At 40.5% G+C, this 20,775-nt stretch overlaps 1 protein-coding gene across 2 annotated transcripts in view; it reads right to left on the minus strand.

Annotated features, from left to right (window-relative positions):
* Nucleotides 1–3,243: 3,243 nt before the first annotated feature.
* The window catches only part of LOC115057849 (guanine nucleotide binding protein (G protein), alpha activating activity polypeptide, olfactory type), a 41,716-nt gene continuing 24,184 nt past the window's right edge, over nt 3,244–20,775 (minus strand). For both annotated transcript variants that reach the window (XM_029525072.1, XM_029525073.1), the window contains exons 6-12: nt 8,897–8,951; nt 8,714–8,787; nt 6,995–7,053; nt 5,967–6,087; nt 5,241–5,371; nt 5,085–5,152; nt 3,244–4,581 (exon numbers count right to left, since the gene is read on the minus strand). In XM_029525072.1, the coding sequence (XP_029380932.1) occupies nt 4,435–4,581; nt 5,085–5,152; nt 5,241–5,371; nt 5,967–6,087; nt 6,995–7,053; nt 8,714–8,787; nt 8,897–8,951 (655 nt within the window). In that variant the 3' untranslated portion in view covers nt 3,244–4,434. The remainder of the gene's footprint in view (nt 4,582–5,084; nt 5,153–5,240; nt 5,372–5,966; nt 6,088–6,994; nt 7,054–8,713; nt 8,788–8,896; nt 8,952–20,775) is intronic.

Raw genomic sequence — 20,775 nt, forward strand, 5'->3', positions numbered from 1 at the left:
GTCAAGATAAGATTTTCATTTTCATTGCTGATTGATTTTTGAAAATTAATTTTTTCATTGCTAAGTATATATGAAACGTCTCTGAAGAGGCAAAAGTGGCCAACCACCGTTAATAACATCAATAATTATTGTGAAGTGACACAAAAACAGAATCGTACATTTGGGAAGCCAACAAGCTTCAGCTTTTCTGCTGAAAACCATTTCCTGTTGATCACAGAATTGGTTAATTAAAAAAAAGAAGTTCATTTGAAGAAAATATATCCCATTATAACCCTAACGATTTATAAAATGGCATCTGTTTGTCGCTCACTGTATTAGTACACTGACCTCATTTTGTACTACAGGATTTATCAGGTTTGGATTTAAAATGCTTCATTGAAATCTGCACAGCTGATTTAAATGACTATTTAAAAAGTTCTTGTCAGAATTGGTTTAGACTTTCTGCTGAGCAAATGAAACTTTTATCACAAGTCGTGTCACTATTCCATCTGACACGTCACCACTAATCCTTACAAAGCACCGTTATTGCAACAGCAGTACCAGTTAGATGTCCGGAAAATAGTTGTAAATTTTGTTTCCTTGATTATTTTTGCAGCTCGATTGTTCAACTTCAACTCCTCAAATGGCTCATTTATCCTCTTTTTTTTTTCATGTGACTGATAATTAGCCGTACTGGACTATCAGATGGGGTTCATTTGTAGGTGAAATCCTGTAAACTCACATTATCCCAGCGTTGCTTCAACCGGGTCACCTCTGAGGTCATTCTAATGGCTCCGCCCACCAACACATTTACTTCAGAGTCAGTCTGAAGTGTCGACCTTCATCACTGAGGACGTTTCAACGCGTCTCAGGTGTGAACAGTTAAATATTACTCAGCTTCAGCCACCTCAGACCAGGACAGAGACATGTATGAATGTCTACCGGATCTGAATGCAGTCTGCATGATTTTAGTTATATACAGCAGGAGAGCTTTATTCCATCTCTCCTCCATACAAGTCTGATCAATAAGTTACAAGTAAAATGCTTTATTTGAGTTTGAGTTGTCCAACTCACGTTCATGATATTAGAATTAGGTTATATCTGATAATTGACATTCAGATTCTGTGGTAACTTATTAACATGAATTTTAAGCTGCATGGATTTTTGGACACAACAAAAAGATCCTTTCAGTTTTACTATGTGAAAATCCTTGAAGCTCAAATATCGCAGAAGTTCTCAGAAGAGGTAGAACTTTATCAACCCAATTACTTTTTTACTTAGAATTATGATTATTTTTACCATTTATTTAGAAATGATCTATCGCAGCTCGTTTTACTTCATAGAAGCCCTGACAGTGTGGCAGCCTGAGCACTAGGACCCTGACACCGAAGAGCAGAAAGTTCAGCTGCGGTTCGTTTTACTATTTGGTCCTTAGCCTCTCCTACTACTACATGTCAAAACGTCTCCAGTTCACTGGGTTCAACCTGAGCAAATGTCCAAACAACCAAAATAACTGTGTTGGTGTGCAGACCCGTTAAATCTGAATAAACTGTTGAAAATCTGATACTCGGTCTATCCAGCAGCCCGGCAGTAAGTCCTCACTTTGTGTTCAGCAGTTTGTGGTGCTGCTGTTTTGTTCGTTCCTGGCTTGATAACAAACATCCATCCTTATTACACAAAATAATCAGACGGCACCACAAACCGCACCCTCATGCAGTTGATTCAACAATCCCCTCAACAGAAAATGAGCAATATAACCTTTAGGAACCCTCAAGGACTGCTGGATCAGATTGCATTATTTTTAGCTTGGTGTACCTAACAAACTGACAACTGAGCGAATGATCCCTTCGCATAAATGCCACTGCAGCACCACAGAGGGGTAGAAAAATAATAATAATAAAAAGACAAAAAAAAATTTTTTTTAAATAAATAATAATAATAAAATTAATAAAAAACAAGCAAACAAACAAGGGGAAAAACTGAAATGACGAAAAAAAAAAAAACAAAAAACACTTTAACTAACAAATCTGGACACAAGTGGACACCAAGATGGAAATAAAGCAAAGTCCTCTAATGTGCCTCTTTATTTAAAGAAAATAAAAATGTCATTTAATCATCCTCCCAGGCCAAACAAGGTTTTTGCACCTCCAGTCAGTTCACTCTCTTTTGGGGATAGACGTGTACTGTAGCAGAAGAAAAGGCTGATGCTGTTTGTACAAGGAGAAGAGCTTGTCTTGTTGGGTGCTGCTCACACATTCATAGTGCCTGTGCCATTGGGTATGGCTCCAAAGGACCAAAGAATTACTAATATTGCACGCTCTCATTTATTCATCTCCATTCTAAACATGCTTTCCTATGTGTGTATGTATACATATTTACCGTATACATACATAGGTATGTACACCTAGGCACACACATAATTAAACATGTATAATTGTACATATATATTTATATAGACCTATAAATTTACATGTACATACATTTATAAAATTTTACACACAACGCACATCCGCCCTCGAACACTCAAACACACACACATACACACAATGCGTCTGTGAGTCTATGTTTGTTTTATGTACACATGCGCACAGGCACGCACATCAGTACAGATCTCAGACACACTTCATATCGAAAAAACGTTGGTTCCTATTAAAACAACACCAGGTTGCAATTTGGACACTTTCAATGAATTTCCAATGTTTGTTTAAAGCTGTGAAATTCAAATAATAATAATAATAATTATAATTATAATAAAATAAAATAAAAGGAGGAAAATGAAAACCAACAAAAGAAAACAAAACAAAAAAAGGCATGGCGCTGCAACATCTGGTCTTCACTGCAGGTAAGTGGTTAATTTGCATAATGTATACAGGTTTTTAGGATTTTTTCCCTATTTTTTATTTTTTACTAAACAGCATTTCCTTTTTTTTATAAACCAGAAAAAACTAAACTCTACAGAGAAAGTCCCCTACCCGCAGTCTTCCGCTGCCGATAGAGTTTGACATCAAGCTGTACAGCGCAGTCGAAAACATACTTACATCTGAGCTCATTTACAGGTACAGCCATAATCAAGGCACAAAGATCTACAAGTAGATTTGTTTTTCTTTCAATTAAGTTGTACAAAATAATATTACATTTTACAGTCTGTACAGGATAATTCAACCTTGCACAGTGTACAAGTTAACCAAAAAAAAAAAAAAAAAAAAAAAAAGAACAATACATTTTTCTCTCCCCCTCCCGGCCCCCTCCCCCCCAAAAGAAAATCTGTATCTCTACTCTAAAAGGATGGTTTGTGTGGAAAGAACAAACAAAAACAGCCAAAATAAAACAAAGAAACAAAAAGAAAAAAAGAAAAGAAAGGAAAAGGAGGCAGGTCAGAGTCTGTGGAGGCAGCAGGGCTAAGGTGCAGAGAGCTCAGTCCCCTTTCCTTCATTTAAATCCTCCTTCATGTCGTCCTATTTCACGTCATGTAATCTTTCGCTCCACGTGTCTCTCGGCTGCTCGGTCCACCCTCTGCAGCTCGGCAAGCTAACATCGTGACAGGGTAATAAATATTGTGATGCTACATTGTGTGTATGCTTCCTCGGGAGAAAAAAAAAAAAAAATGAAAAAATGAAAAAACTAAAATGTTATTCAGGAACCTGATGCAAAGTGCATTTATCTCTTCATCCACTCGGTTTCCCCCTCCGTTCTCTCTGCTTTCTTCAGCGTCCAGTCGTGATCAACGCAGAGAGAAGAAGCAGGTCGGAGGGGGTGATGGGGCAAAAATAAAGAAATAAAAATTATGGAGAGGAAAAACAAACCAAAAGCGGGACAAAGGTCATGGTGGAAGCTGGATTTTAACCAGCAGGTGACACACAAACATAAACACACACACGGCATTCCTCCTACTCTTCATCACACATACACGCATCGACACACACATGAAGACACTCGCGCTGCCTCTACACGGAGGTCCTGTAGGTGTGTTTTTATGTATCCACACCCACCAATTCAGGTCCAATGACAAAGCCAAAAAACAGGACACCAAGGGGCAAAAAAAGGAGGTAGCCCAAGGCTTAGTGGAATGACAAAAATCAAGGCATTCAAAAAGGAAGGAGTAAAAGAAAAAGAGAAAAAAATATAAGCGGCACGCAACAGCTTTGTTCCCCAACCTTCCTTTTACATCTGTGAAATGGGCATGAATCTGTCTCAGAAAAAAATTGTACAAAAAGCTAAGAAGTTAAGAAGAGGAAGAGGATTTGACACACTTCAGTAGTACTTCATAGTCCTCGACAGGAGGGGTGGTCAGGGGTTGTTGAGGGTTTCTTTGGGGGAGGAGACGGGTGAGGAGGAGGAAGAGGGGGAGTAGTAGGGAGGAAGAGGAGGAAGAGGAGGAGGAGGAGGAGGAAGGGTTCGTCAAGGATGCAGAATGGTGGAGAAAAAACACAGAAGGCAGACGGCGGCGGTCTCCCATCACAAGAGTTCATACTGCCGCAGGTGCATTCTCTGGATGATGTCCCGGCAGTCGTTGAACACCCGCCGGATGTTCTCTGTGTCCACAGCACAGGTGAAGTGGGGGTAGCAGTAGTGTCTGCCGTCGCCGCTCGCAGTGCTGATCCGCTGAGGAAAGAGAGACCAGACGCACATCAGGGTCGCCCCCTCTTCTTCACCACTCCCTCTTTAATGGACACTCGATTGTAACTTTTGAATGCAAGGTTGAATATATAACATGAGATGTGACTTAGACCCTCCCAGAAGTTATTTATTATTGAAGCTGCAGTGAGACAGGGAGGAGGAGGGGCTTCACAGATCAGACCTGACCTCAGTGTGAGCCACAGACCCCCCCCCCATCATGTCACTGACCACAGGCTGCAGCTGCACCAGATACAAACATGGCTTCAGGTTTTTTTGTTTGTTTTTACAGAAATGGAGGTATTTCATGTATGTTTTATACATTTCATCATTACAACTACTACTACAAACACCAACGTGTATAATGTGATAAAAAACACAGTAGGCACATGAATGTTTCTTGAATCCAGCAGCACTGACACGAGTTACGAATTAACAGGATTAACTGACTGAACACTTCAGCTAACAGCGAACAGTCCAGCTTTACTTACAAGAAACTCGTCTCGGATGAAGAACTTAGCTCTCGTCACTCTTGGGTCTTCGCCAGGTTCAGGAGTTGCTAAAGGACCAACACAGTGACAGTTAACCCAAGTCAAGGTCACATGATTGAAACGTAGAAAGACGGCGGTGTTCAGGCGGACTCAAACCTTCATTTGGTATGGTGTAGCGAGCATATTCGGGGAAGTAGTCTTCGATTTTGGATTTTCCAGCTAATACCTTCTCAGCTAGCATGTCCTGCTTGTTCAGGAATAATATGACCGATATAGTGCGTAACCATCTGAAAAAACAAGCACACCACAAGTAAAACTTTAAGGGAAACAGTGGAAAAAGAGTTTAATCCCGCAAGCTGTAATCGATCTGATAATGGTTTGCTCTGGAAAAATGCTCTGAACGTCATTTAACCTTCCACAATAAAGTGTTCTTTTGAATCCAAGTTAATCTGATATATTGTAGACAAAAATCACATGTTGGTCACTGCTGCCATCCGCACCATCAGCAAGAATTAACCCTAAAAACTTTTTGTCTGACTTTAATATCTGAGAATTTGGGGGGTTTTCTTGCCAACTTTTTTTCATGCTTCTTTCACATGACCAGCAGTGGTAGTGATGTGCCCGCACAATCTGTCTACAGTGTATTTCTTTGCCCAGTTTTGAAGAGTACATTTATTGTATTGGTTGAATCTGCTGAACTTTTGCTCTCTATCTAACCACCAGGGCATTTTCAGAAAGTTGAGTTTAGAGCGCTTATAACATCTGTCCCAGTCGATTCAGTACAACCCTCTCAAGGCACGGAACAACCTGAACGTGAGAGATGAAGGTCCACAGGAAGAGCAGAAGAAACCAAACTTAGCTCAAACTGCTCTGATGTCTCACCTGTTGTTCCAAATACTGCGGAAGAGGTCCAGGGCTTCCCGTAGCCTGTTGGTGTTATTGTCTTCCCTTATTACCATGTTGTAGCTGCTGCTGGCCACCACGAAGATAATAGCAGTGACGTCTGAAAGAAAGAAGGCGGACATCACATCAGCTGTGGTTCTTAAGCTGTTACAAGCTCAATTTTGGACTCAAGTGGGGAAAGAAGTAATTATTCCTTAACATTTTCGTCTGCCCAGAAATGTAATAACAAAAGCTTAAATTTATTCAACAAATTCTAATTATTTTTGACTTTGACTGAAAATGCTGCAGATTTTCAGGAGAGCTCCAGAGAAACATTTATTTTCTGTCTGACAAGGCTAATAATAGGATCAATAGTAATAGTAATTATGTAATAAGAATAAATACCACCAAACCACTTGAAATGTTTTGGTATTTATCAGTGGGGCAAACAAAGACTTTATAAATACTACTGATTTTAATAAGAACCACTCTCATCATCCACATTGTCCTTTTAATACGGTTCCTCGGATGTAACCTCATCAACCAGACTTTCATTTCCATTTCAACTACTTTTCTATTTTTCACCCCATTCCATATAGTTACACATTATATAATATTTAATAAGTGTATTAGATATGATCCATTTTATGATGTTAGCTTGTCTTTTTTAAGCTGAAACATTTAAAAATTGAATACAAGTGAAATCTGAGCTACATTCTAGTATACTTGCAGAAATTTCTTTTTCAGAATGTATAATGCTGTAAGTGAAGGGTCGATCTACAGAGGATCTCTGATTGGCTGTTCTGCTGAACATTGACGTGTAAATCACTTGATGAATTTGCCTCAAAAATCTGCTTGACACCTGACGTATATGAAAAATGACCCAGGAGATGAAATGGTGCTGAAGCTGGCAGGAAATACTTGAAGAGAACAAGGTGAGACGAGTTGGAGATGGTGTTGTTGGTCAAGGATGATGTAAAGTGTCACTATCTGAAGAAAACACAGGAAGAAGCAGGCAGGAGGCTCACCGTTAAAGCACTGGATCCATTTTCTCCTTTCATCTCTCTGGCCGCCAACATCAAACATGCTGTGGAGAAGGGAAAAAAAGAAATGAAGTGTCAGGCTCAGACACACCACCACCACCTCTGTCTCTCTCTCTGATGCCCTCTTGTGGTCACAGAGATCCTGTTCCAGCTGAGAAGGTGTGAGGACTTCAGTACATGTTTTACTGTAGTTCAATGGCATGAGAACTTTTTCTTTCAGTAACTATTCATACAGAAACATCTACAACACAATAGAAAGGTTGTCTGCCTCGGCCTAAATGAGCTCCTGATCTCAGAGTTTCTAGAGTTTAATGGAACCAATCTGGACACATGAATAATCCATTATTGAATAAATAATATGAAGAACAGCAGTATTTGCACAGACTTGCTACCCTGTGTGACCCTGGCTGGAAGTTTGGGAGTCATCACCCCCGCCCCCCAAAGGGAAGGGCTGTCCCAGAATTTTTTTTTTTTTTTTAATCAATCACTGGGGATGATATAATTTAATACAAAGGCTTGTTTCAAACTGCAGAATAAGTCTGTTGTGTCTGCTGCTACTAAAATGGGTCGTGTCCTCCGACTTCATTGCAGCAGTTTCAGAACATCTACCCAAACTTTTATCGCCGCTTCTTACAGCTGGAACCGACGGTCAGCAAGGTTGAACTGTCTCAGGAGGCACACCATTTCAGATGGCCGGTTTTGAGTTTCAATCTGCTCATTAAATCCTTTGGTTCAGTCCGTCCTGTTAGTGATCTGCTCCTTTATTAGCTCCTAGCTCATACCGAACTGTTCTTTGTACCTGATCCTGTGTTTTGGATTTGTAAAAATGTCTTTACTTGTACATTCGTCTCCTGAGTCGTCCTCTTGACCGACATTTTTATCCACCACAATTTCAAGCCGCCAAGCTAGTTTGGTCATTGTGTTTCCATAGAGGAACAATTGGTGCTGTTGCAGAACACAACCTTCTGACTCTTAACATGAGGCCATGGTAAATATAGCAATAACACCTAGGAGCAAATCCTTAAAAGTGCAGTTATTGGTGCAATTGTACTCCAACACGTACGTACTGAGAAACAATTAAAAAAAAAAAAGAAAATTTTTCGCAGAAACTGGAAAATGCCTGGAGGGCGTCCTTCCAGGTCTGGGTGAGGAGAGTAAGGACAAGTTTGGGCGTAAGAATGAACGTCATGCCGGATGTGGACAGGACAGGGAAACTTTTGTGGGGCATGTCTGTTTTTTCTTTTTATGTGGAAGCTCGCTAACATGATTTCCATGTGGGAGTTATTTATGGTCTTGTTTGGTCTCTGAAGGGTTTCTGATGGGTTGACCAAGTAAAACTTAGAACATTTATACAATGACATAATAAGAATGACCAAAGCATGAAAAATGAGCCATTGAAACATTTTATAACAACATTAATGCAAAATGGCTTTTTAACGCCTTCTTGTGAGGCCTGCAGATATTTACATTGTGCCTCTTGTGTCTGTCTTTGGCTGGGGACAGGAGATAAGAATATTGGTATTTCCACCAGTTTTCTTTTTTCATGAAGAGGATTATTTTGTTTTCAGAATGGATAGATAAAATGGTCAATGGTCAATCTGACCATTTTGGCCAATCTTTGACCAAAGTGGTTAAATTACAAACGTAAGAATTAATGCCAACACATCTTCATTGTCTTCTGGTAAAAGCTGAGCAATGACTTACTGAAAGTTCACTTTGTCTACTTGGAACCTCGTCTCGAAAATCCCTGAAGTTAACACTCGGCAGCGTAACAGGTCCTTTTAAAACAGAGACAGAAAGCCAGCTTAGGAGAAAAAACTAAAGAAAAGTTAGGTTTTGGATGTGACCAGTAAATCTCAGGTTCACCACATGAACAGGAGGACTGACCTGGTCCGTTGGTGTGTAGTCACTCTGTCTTACAGAGTCAATTCTGTCCAGGAAACTGCAAAGAGGAAAAGAAAGCAATTTAAATTTTGGAGATAAGTTTGTAAAGGATGCAGGAACAGCAGCTATTAAGTTACTAAGCATCAGTTTATGAGCCAACTAAATAAGAAACAAAAATATATAATCAAAAATAAATAAACAGCAGTTACAATCGACCCAGAGTCAGTGAGACACTTTACTGTTAAACCAATCCAGAAATAAATAAATCCATTTACATGAACAGATCCATTAACTGTTATCACAGATCTTCAAAAGTGATCCCAACTAATTTTACTTTATGAAATCCATCTCTTGTGCTGCAGCAACTTGAAATACAGTCTATGCTGCAAGAGGAAGCTGCCATGTCTGACTCCCCATAGAGGCTTTGCAAGCTGCTGTTAAAGCAGATGGTTGCCACAAGAGGGCAGGACTGCTCAGTCTGAGCTATTTTGGTCTGTCTCTAGCCAGAGAGATTACATAAGGCGGTTATTGTGGAGGTTAGACAGCTTGCTGTTGCTGTCTCTTCACTACTGAGCGAGCATGTGCAACGATAGCGGTGGTTGCAGCAGCAGCAGCAGCAGCAGCAGCAGCTGGGCCTCTCTGCAGCAAAGCAGGCCAGCCCTAGATGTCGAGGCTGGGGACGCACAGTCACATAGGCCCCTGGATCACACAACAAGGCCAGCGACTGTAAAAATAAACTGCTGAGGAAAAATGACTAAGAAAAGATATTTGATGTGACTGGTTATGTATAAATCAATAAAAGAGTCCTTTAACATTAAATGGGTCTCCTCATTTAGATTAACTGACTGAATAAGGCGCCGACAGTGGGCCACACTGAGGTTAAACATTAACTGTGGCCCGAATTAAAAACACCCCCTGTATAAAAATTTTGTCAGCACAAAATGGAAATGTGGAACTCACAAAATGCCCTAAAAGTCACAGAAAGGGAAAGAAAAAGAAAAAAAAAAACAAAAACAAAACTTCCCCATTTTCAGAAGAGGTCCAATACGTCTGGTGAATTTTCAAATCCATTGTAGATAAACAATCACAGTTGTTTCAGCAAATTATGGCAAAAGTAAAAAAAAAAAAAAAAAAAGATTATGTAGATTATGTGAAAAGATTATCTTTTTAAAGCATTTGAAAACAAGGCTTTTAGTAGGTAGCTGTGATGATTTTTTTTTTTTTTTTTTTTTGAGTAAGTGTGACTTTCAGCTCAATTTTGTTATTATACCAAAATTAAATACCAAAATAGGAAAAAGGAATGGTCCAGGTGAAAGCCATGTCATTGACATGACAATACTGTAAACTGTAAAGAAGACTACAGCAGAGAGAGAAGTGCAGCCTCTATTTTTCTGTAAAAAATACAGCAGAGGAGGTGAAGGGGCGTCAGGTATTTCTTGAAGAGAAGAGAAGTTGGTGAGCGACTCTGGTATGTAGGACACAAATGTGGACCAAACAGCCTGCTGCATCTCACCATCCCTAATTTTTCACCCAAACTCGTCTGTGGCTTCAAGATGCCACAAGACAGACAACACAACTGCAGCACTCAAGAAACCTGAAGTACACAGGATTAGTAGTCAGGGTTTGGGTTTCTGGACAGTTTCAGTCTGGGATAGTTGTCGGCTTGTGTTCAATTCAGCCCCTATTTAAAAAAAAAGGAGCCCACCTCATACACCCATCTGGGAAAAAGTGACTGAGAATGAATGCACCATTATGAAGCATTAGGTAACACAGACACTGCTCATGTGCTCTGACAACAATGTTTTCATCACTGTGACTTTATTTCTGCCTCAGACAAAAGGAGAAGTAAGGCCATTTCTGAAAAAGCACTCGACTTTCACACACAGTTCAGTTTCTTGTGCAGCAGATGCAGTTAGTCTTTCTAAACAACACACACTGAGCAGAAAACAACAAAGTTTAGGGCAGTATGAGCTGTCTCCATTCATCTTAAACTGTTTCTGTTGGTATATGAATGAGCAAGCAATTATTATTACATATTGTAACTTTAGATTTTACTGACGTGTCAGTGAATGGTAATGTCACACAATAACAACTGCAGGCCAAATTTTAGCACAGCCTTAAGTGTCATCTAAAAATTGCTCATTTATTATTTTAGTACACACTACACTGTTTACTTATTAACCAGCGGAGATACGTTTGCCAAGTCATCGAGGAAGGTTGATCAGATGTCTAATCTACCAGCCTAAGTTCCCCACAATTCTCTTCTGGCCACAGAGAAGTCCAAACCTTTGACTTCCACCCTGACCTTTGAACCGCTGTTGATTTCTGGCCAAGCTACAAGACTGAACCGATGGATCTGAACTTTAACCTCTCTACACACCTAAACCTGGAGATTTTAAACACGCCTCCTCAATAAATCAATCCTCTGATGAACAGGTGACCTTTTTCTTTGCATTGTGTGATTTCCAATAAAAGAGATTTGATTTCTCCTGATCATGAATCATTTTGACAGACAAGTCAAAAATATTTACTAGGAAGCAAGAATTTTTATTTTTATTTCCAACCCAGGATCTTTTGATTTAGAACTGAAATTGCAGTCAACAGAAATATCATCACCCAATGTGATAATGAACCAATGTGATTTTTCACTTTCAAGCTAAGAGTGTCATTTTTACGTCAGGTGAGATCAATGACATGTTTGATCAATAACCAAATTATCTGCTGATTTGTTTTTGCTTTTGTTTTATCAAAGATACAGCAGGTGTTTTAGTGTTAAAACAATATATATATATATATATATATATATATATATATATATATATATATATATATATATATATATATATATATATATATATATATATATATATACACACACACACACAAAAATCCCAGACACAATAAGACCCATCTGCAATGACCTCCTCAACATGACAAAGAGGGGTAGTGATGTGTCCCTGTTCGTTCGAGAAAAGGCATTTTGCACATCATACACTTAAGCTCCTCTATTCTTTTTCCAATTAGTGCTTCTCTGGAAATTCAGATAAATACAACACCCACCACACTGTGCTTAAGGAGTTTCACACACACATCTCGCCTGAGCAGACACAGACACGTATTCACACGCAAAAACAGGCAGAACATCCAAAAACCTCTGGCTTTTACCCCATCACTCCAACAATGTGGGAGTATTTTTAGTAAGCCTTCCTTGCAGAAACCTAGCAAGGTTATAATTACTGAGTGCTTTGTGACTACCATGTGACAGAAGTACTATTGGTAGAGCACCGGAGATCCAAATATAGCCGTTGCAACCAGCAAGTAAAAAAAGAAAAGAAAAAGAGCAAGCCTCCTGGATCCAGGAAAAATGCCGTAAAAGATAACATTGCTTAACCGAGCCAAGCCGTCCACATCGGGCCTCGTCACAAAGTTTCAGAGCAGTTTTCAGTGACTCCAGCTGTTCTGGTTGAGTAAAAAAAGCTGCGATTGAGGTCCAAGGAAATCTGTGGTTTGCGCTGGTTGCTTCAGTTTCCTCCCAGAACGATTTCCAGATGATAATGTGATGTGGTCATTCTGGGTAAATTGGCGGCTTTGAGGAATAAAAGGCCACTTTCACTTTTTGCTGTTAGTATGGCTACTATACAGACCTGAAAAGTCCCAACTTACGATTTATTATTATAGTTTTTTCCACTTTAACGTTTGTACAGTATGCAACCATCTATTGACATGAATCCAGTTGCAATTCCACACTTATCTTTCTATCCATGCACCCTAACCTACCCTCCCCCGACATCAAGAGGTCTTTTAAACTCCCAAGACAGTTTGTTCTGAATTGGCATGTTAAATTTAAAGAGTCCACTACTATCTTGTCTATTAAAATCCCTCTCTCCCCATCTGCGGGGCTGAGTTGTCTCCGTATTTAGCCAAAACACATTGTGCTCATCCTGCAGGCCAGTCTGTGTTGCTATGTATAGGCTTTGTTGTGGACAGTATCACTTGACTTGGCCTGGTCTTTCTGTGTTGTTGGCCTCATCTTTCCATAAAACACAGACACAGGGAAGACTACAGGCATGCACACGCGCATATACACTCTCACAGCCAGAACCTCAAACACACACCAATATGTTGAGGGGCGGTTGATGCTGGGGGGCCTCAGGCCTCCATCCCCACGTGGTCCAGGTCACATGTTACCGCCCATTGAGCAGAAAAGGGGGTAGAAAGGAGATGGTGTTGGTAGACAGAGGTATTAAAATGCTTCACGCTGGGCCTTGGGGACATGGGTCACCCAGCTCCACGGGGTGTTCTTCCTGAACCAAAGCGCCGATACAAGCTCTTGGGCCATTAGGTCGCTTTCCGAGAGCCACAACAAACAAACAAACAAACAAACAAACAAACAAAACACACAAAGAGATCCAAATACAAATACGGCTAACAACATGATTAAGTAGCCGACTGCAAAAGAAATGAGCCAAACAGCAAGAACTGAATTTGAGCACTCAAACCTGTGCAAAAACAAACCGAATGTTTCAAGACAACATATGATCAATGACAAAAAGCCACTCGTGAATATGGAGGAAAAGGAAAAAGAAAAATCACAACAATGCTACAGTGAAGGCTAGAAAAAAAGTCCCCACCAACAGAGAGTCAACCTTCACACCAACCAGCGGCGCCCTGCCTCATGTGCTCATTTGATAATTGGGTTGACTTTTTACAAATAGTGGACCATCTTTAATTAGCAGAGCAGAGGATCCAATCAATAGTTTCCATATTTTGAGCCGCTCGGGCCAGCATAATGGACTTTCACTTCAGTCTCCAGCTGACTGGTGACAGCACTATCAAACTCCAGCAGCAGCACCATCATACTGCTGAAGCCTTATTTAAATGTTTCACTTTACTTATACTTATGTTGTGAATTTTGTTCTGTCTCATACATTTATTTTGCAAGACAACAAACCATTACATTTATTTGCAATAAATTGGGTGAGCAAAAGCAATTAAAGAGGAAAAAAACCCCATCACCTTATATTAATTTACACGAGACTGACAGTAAATTGAATCACTGCTCTCCGTACAAACAAATGATGTCTGGGAAATTCAAAAAGACCAAACATCCCAGTTGCAGTAAATCTTGCACTAAATAAACAAAATACAAAGAAGAAAAAAAAAAACAAAACAGCAATTTAAATTGCTTCTGGGGTTGCTAATTTTCATTATCAATCAGTAAATGTGTCAAATAAAATATTAATTGTTTTATCCATAAAGTGTCTGAAAACAATAGAAATAACTTCATAGAGTCCAAGGGGAAGATATTTAAGGATATTTAAGGATATTTGAGGATCTAGAAAGCATGAAAAAAGAAAAAAATATCTGACTAATCATCTCAGCTCAACTTAGATCACTCCTTAAATGATTATCTCAGCTTGAAAACTTTTCCTCCATGCTTCGCCTGTCCTCTGTTACAACACTAACCAGTGTCCAATAAACTCAGCAGCTATACAAAGCTCGTCTCATAATACAGTCTGCTGGGGTTGTGAAGCTGGCGGAGAGCATGCAGCCACGTGCAGTAAGACCAAGTGAAGGTGGAGCTGCGAAGGATCCTGGTCACCTGGTGGAAAGATCTGAGCCTGGGGTTCAACTCCTCCATCCAAACAGGAACATTGTGCAGTTTGGGAGATGGATCTGAATCTAGACAAATCCATCAACGGCTCAGTGGGTACTTCCTAAATATAGGAGCAAGAACGGAGACACTCCTGAAAGTCAAACCAAATCTTGTGTAAACAAAAGTGCCTGCTTTATCTCAAGGCCGCCAATTCGCCTTCCAGGGCCGCATCAAGTCATGGTTTTGAAAGGTGTTGTATAAAAATGTAAAATACATTGTAGTGCCCTTTTGTCTCTGTTCAGTGTCTGCATGGACCATTACATTACCTCTGCTTTAAATAGCCTTGGCCCCCAAATCCAGTGATTGAGCCACAGTGGCGACTGAGCTGTGTCCAATGTGGCGTTCCTGACAACAGTTCTCAGACGGAAATTGACTTATGAGTCTCTCTAAATAATATTGAAGTCTGACATCAATATACTATCTGTCAGCTTCTGAATTAGTCTGGGCCAAAAATAGAAAAGCAAGTAAAAATAGTCTAATCGACAATATTGAATAGGTTTCTATTCTTTCACATGAAAACAACCACAGCCTCCATGTCAAAACTGTTGTTCCGCCAGGAAGTCAACAGGTGACCCAATGAAAATTAGCTTTTCCTCTTTTCCCCTAATCAAAACTCAATGACCAACGACTAATATCAAAGAGGGAAGTGTACAGTATCTGTGCAGATTGCATAAGCCTGAACAGAGCTGTGTACTGGCTGGTGATTGGATATCAACCATAACTACACAAGAGGAAAATTATTTTTAATAAACAAGCTAATTTATTAGATTTGTATTTATTTTATTTTTAGATATTATTGTAAGATTTGAGACATGCCCTTTTTCTGGCTGGTATTCAGCCTGAAGCTGGGCTGAGCCTGCCTCTGTGCTGTTTGTGTAGTTCACAAACAGACCTCCAGGTGGCATCCCTTCGCTCCGGCTGCACAGGCTCTCTTCCTCACTGACCCTGCCTGCTTTTAGCAGCTGGGTTCCCATGGCAACCCCACTCAGTCCATACCACTCCTCTCTCTCCCTTTCTCTCCCTGTGTCTCTTCCTAAGCCAGGCTTCACTTGTATCATACCCTTCCCAGACGCTCCCATACATCAACACAAAGCAGAAGCATGCTCAGTGCTGCTTTCTACACTGTATATGTGTCACTGTGTGTGTGTGTGTGTGTGTGTGTGTGTGTGTGTGTGTGGGGTGGGAGTGCACAGTAAATTTAGGCTTATGAAGACAGTTTATTTCTGAGTGTCACCCGCTTTCAAATAAACAACCAAAAAAAAGAAGTCATTTTCAATGAGGGGAGCACTGCAATGTGCAGTATGGAGCATGTGGAGAGACACAAACTTACTGAGTGCTGTCACAACTTGGCAGACGTTGTGTCAGTTGTGATAAATTAGATGCACAGGGATATACGAGTTGAGAGGTCAACTGTGGTGATAATTGATAAGGATGTTACAAGTCATGGAGCAGTCAATAGGAGTCCTGTGAGATAGACTGGCTACGGTAATACACACTGGAACGAGCAATTATGGCCAAGGGGTAACTGTTGATATTGGTGTGACGGCCTTACAATTCAAATCAAAAACTAATATTAGCTGGGTAAGTTATTTGCCATTTGTTTCTGTAATGTCCACGGATCAGAGGAAATGTACACGCACTAATGTGTTGGTGGTAAGGGGGATTTCTGTAGGGAGTAATGAGTGTACAGTGTCTTACAGGGTCAGTTGACCCACACAGGTGCCACAGATTATTTTAGTGGATCATGGTAAAAAATTCAAATTGATCAGACTGCTATTCAGGGGGAAAAAATAAATAATAATCATAATGTGCTTTCATCATCATCATCGTAACAACTACCTTTGAAAAAACTGGATGAGAGCTGAGACAATTAGTTGATGAGAAAAAAAAACAACAAAAAAAAAAAACAACTAATTGGTACTGCAATGAATCAATTGAATGTTTAAATCTTCTAGCCCACATTGAAAAGCATCAGGTTATTTCCAGGATGTTTGAGCATTTTCCACAAATCTTTACAGTTAAAAAACATCTACAAATTAATCAAGAATGTAATAAGTAGATTAATCAATAATCTATTCCAGACTATAAAAATAACAGACCAAATGTAGAGAGACAGACAGAATGAGTTTAAAATGCTAGCAGTACAGTTAGCATCAACATTCATGAATACAGTAACTGTTTTGTATGTAGTTTGTGTCAAAGAAGACACCAAGTGTATTGGTGTGCTTATAGATCTATGGGGTCTATGAAATATCTGACACAAAATAATTCCCATTTCAAATCTGGGTCCTCAAGGTGACTTTATCAAAACGTTTTCTGGTCTTACCAACAATTAAAATGATCACAAACACATAGAGAGAGCGGAAACAACCCTAACAAAGCATATGATTTGTTGGGAACAGTGTCTATGTATTAAGACGCTCCTGAATCCCAAGTTAAGAATTTTTACACAAAAAAAAAAAAAAGAGCTGAACTATGGTTGCTCATGGAGCCAGATGTTTACTTAAGTTAGCCTCCAAGCTACCTCCTTCAGGCTAGCCTGATGAAAAAGCCAACAGCTCAATCTGTCTACGAAAACAAACCATCTTGACAGAAAAATATAAAAGGTTTCTATAAATAGCTCCCCCCATCGCCCCCCTCCGGCCACATTCCACAGGAGGTGAAAGTTGAGGCTTGTTTGACTAGTGGCTGAGGTGGAGGGAGACCTTTTGCCTGGGTGTGGCTGGACACTGCTAACCTCATTGCTAGCTCAGGCCTTCAGGCTACACAACCAGGCCAAACTGAAATTCAGTGTGATACAAAACATGCTAATGTCAATGCTTAACACACACGGTCATGTGCTTTTGTTGAGGGGGATTTAGCTTGGCTTCAAGTCTCCCTGATAGGCAGCCGGGACAGAGTGGAGCTGGGAGCCCCTGTCATGATTAGACAGCAAAATGTCTCCTCGCGTGTCAAACCCTGCTTTGATCAATTCAACCCTGAATCTGTCTAACAGTGGAAGAAATAGTTGAGCTGTGTGTGTGTGTGTGTGTGTGTGTGTGTGTGTGTGTAGTAGGGGGAGACAGAGCGAGCAGGAAAGCATATGGGTGCATTCATACACTCGTGATGATTTGTTTATGTCAGGGCATTAAGAGAGAAGGTATGGCCAGGCAATATGTTGTTAGTCTCTCTCTCACACACACACACACATACACGCACACAAAACCAACACAGAGGCGTTTTGTGTCTCACCTTCTGCTACTGACCTTCCCTTTGTTTACAGCGCATTGCCGGGATACTCCCTTTGATTCGGCTGCGCACACGTGACCCTCCGCCAGTTTCTGCTCTGCAGTGCTGCTGCTAAAAATAGCCTCAGCTTGCCCTGGCTCCACAGCTAGTTTACATAAGCTCTAAGGGGGGTGGGGGGGGTGGGAGGGGGAGAAAAGAGAGCGACAGAGGGGGGGGAGTGAGGAGGTGGGGGCTCTCTGTGAAGAGAGAGAGGGAAAGAGGAGGAGGAAGAGGAGGGAGTCTATGGACGACCATTCCACAATCTCTGAGTAGGGAACCTGCAGCGCCACTGTTGTCCTCCAGCAGTCTGTGCCTTTACACTGGTCAACAGCAGGGTGTGTGTGTGTGTGTGTGTGTGTGTGTGTGTAGTCAGCACACAGTAACAGACTCGCAGATATCCGCCATTCACCAGCCTTGCTGTGTCTCTGTCTCTGTCCTTTAAAATGGACGCACATTTTAACCCAAAAATAAAAATCTATTTATAGCTGTGATTCTCGTTCTTTAAGTGGAACATAAATTCCCATTTTCCCCTCCAACAATTTCCAGGTTTAAGATCAGCGAGACCACACTAATAATTAACACAAGCCTGAAAACAAACTAAACATCACATTACACCATTTCTACAAATTAGATAAAAAATTATTTTTAGGGTTTACATTTTAAATACACTCCTCAAAATGAACACCCCTTCTCCATGGAGCAGTACATATCTTTCATATGTGATCCAACTCATTGACTAACTAGATACAGTCCGTCAGAGCCTGCGGTCTCTAGAAACAAAATAAAAACACACAGGCAGTGTAGCTAATCTTGTGACATGTAGCATGCTATGCTGAGCAGCTTTAGGCTTTCTTAACTGTTTCCAAATGCTCAGGCAAGCTGAGAGCGTTCAACACCCCATATCTACAACTTCCACAACGTCGAGAGCACTTCTGAAACACTTAACTAATGGACAGAAAAGGCCATTAACAGTTATAGTAACACTAAAACTCAGACATCACTGTTAGGCTTAAAGATGGTAAATCTTTAAATGATGTCCTGTGTGCGAAGGGAACACACACACAGAGAAAACCTTTATATACTTCATATACAGAAAAGACATGTTCTGCAACATCCTCTCTGCTGTCGCTGGTCTCTAGAGAGCACTGAATAGACAGACAAAGAGAAAGAGAGCAAGAGGGATAGTGGGAGAGAGAGAGTCGGTCCCACAGGGGGCTCTAACAACCTTAAGGACAGTGGTTGTGTAGATGGAGTCCCACTGAGCTTCCAGTAGATCAGAATCTACAGTTCAGCTCAAAACCACTCCTTCCTCTTCCGCAGAAATCATGCACACAAACAAATGACTACACACTCAGATATATTCAAATGCTCTCTCACACACACAGATACGCACACACACACACTTCCATAGTGCACCCTTTGATTATTTCTCAGTCAGCTGACTGCAGGGTCATCTGATTTAAGTGACACAAAGGTTTTTGTTAATCTGGATTAAGGCCTTTAATGACTCTTTTTATGAATAAAGTATTTATTGACCATATTTCCATTACAGTATAGGTTTACATCAATACCATTTAATCTCGCATTAAAGGGCTAAAAGGACATTAAAAAATGAAACTGATATAGATAAAGAGATTTAATTAGCTGAACTGAAACCATTTAGGCTATTTTTAAGAGTTTCCTTGCTGGAAGTGGCCACAGCACTCAAATATAAGATCAGAGAAAATAAAAAACATTATTTGGGATTTCTTTAATAAACAAAGTCATTGGGGAGCAAACGTCTACCAAATGATTTTAATGTTATTCTTCTTAGTTACATCTTGTGGAGAAAGTTGCTGCAGTATCCATAATTTTTCTCTTTTTTGGACCAAAGTTGATAAACCATGATTCTAACTAGTGTTTGAGCTTTCTTTAGTTTCTCCCCATAACGGTTAATAACTTCTGTTTTGAAGTTTGTATCACTGACCCTACAGACTGTGGCAGTCAGTTTTATACTTAAATTTTCATTGTAACTTCAGCTTTCATTTTGAAAATATGCTAAGCCCCAAACTGATCAAAACAATACAGCCCATGAAGGTTTAGCACGACTTCAAATGCTGCTCTGGCTACAGTGAGACAAACAACCCAGCAGAAAATCAATTTCTTATGCATTAAAAATAACTTGATAACCAATCTGTAAAAGTTATACATTGAGACATAAATGCACAGATCACTTCAGACATGTTCAGAAACACCCAGAGCTAACAAGATGGTCACAATTGCCCTCACCCCCTGGTGTTATGTTTGTACATCAAATCAGCTATTGGTGACAGAAAAAAGCAGCGGTGACATGCAGCCGGTGTATAAATATCACTCTCTCGGGCTCTTCCGTGAACAGAAGAAGCTCCTTATTGAGGAGAGCCACTGTTTGCAAAGCGTAGCCCCTCTGTTTCTGTAGGCCCTTCAGGGGCCAGGGCTTGCTGACAATGCCGGCCATTCTTAGCACTTTACTGCCCCAGATGACTGTGTCAGTGGCCCCCAGGCTGGTGACAGAGTCCCGTGACCAGCACTACAGCCCAGCACCAACTTCAGCCCCAGCCTTTGCCCCAGCCTAGGCCAAGAACCAGACCCAGCCTTAAATATGTCTGTCCACAATCCAGCCCCGTCTCCAGGGCTGCTGCAGTTGTGTCCCGTTTGTGGTGTAGCCTGACTCCTCATCCTGGGCCGTCAACACAAAACTACACCTTCATCTATGATGTTCCTGCTTTATGGACATTAGTTCAATCTATTTGACAAAGAAAAAGAATCTATCTGACTTAATTCTGTCCCCTCATACGATGAATGAGGCAGGAAATGTTAACATGCATTTGTGACATTAATGGACGAGAAAACGTTCAATGAATAAGACAATCACTAAAAGGTCTAACAGATGCTAAACTGACAGGACTGTCCAAAATGCTCAAAGTTGCAGTTTGTGCGT

This window comes from Echeneis naucrates, chromosome 17, assembly GCF_900963305.1.
Source record: "Echeneis naucrates chromosome 17, fEcheNa1.1, whole genome shotgun sequence".
Classification (NCBI taxonomy): domain Eukaryota; kingdom Metazoa; phylum Chordata; class Actinopteri; order Carangiformes; family Echeneidae; genus Echeneis; species Echeneis naucrates.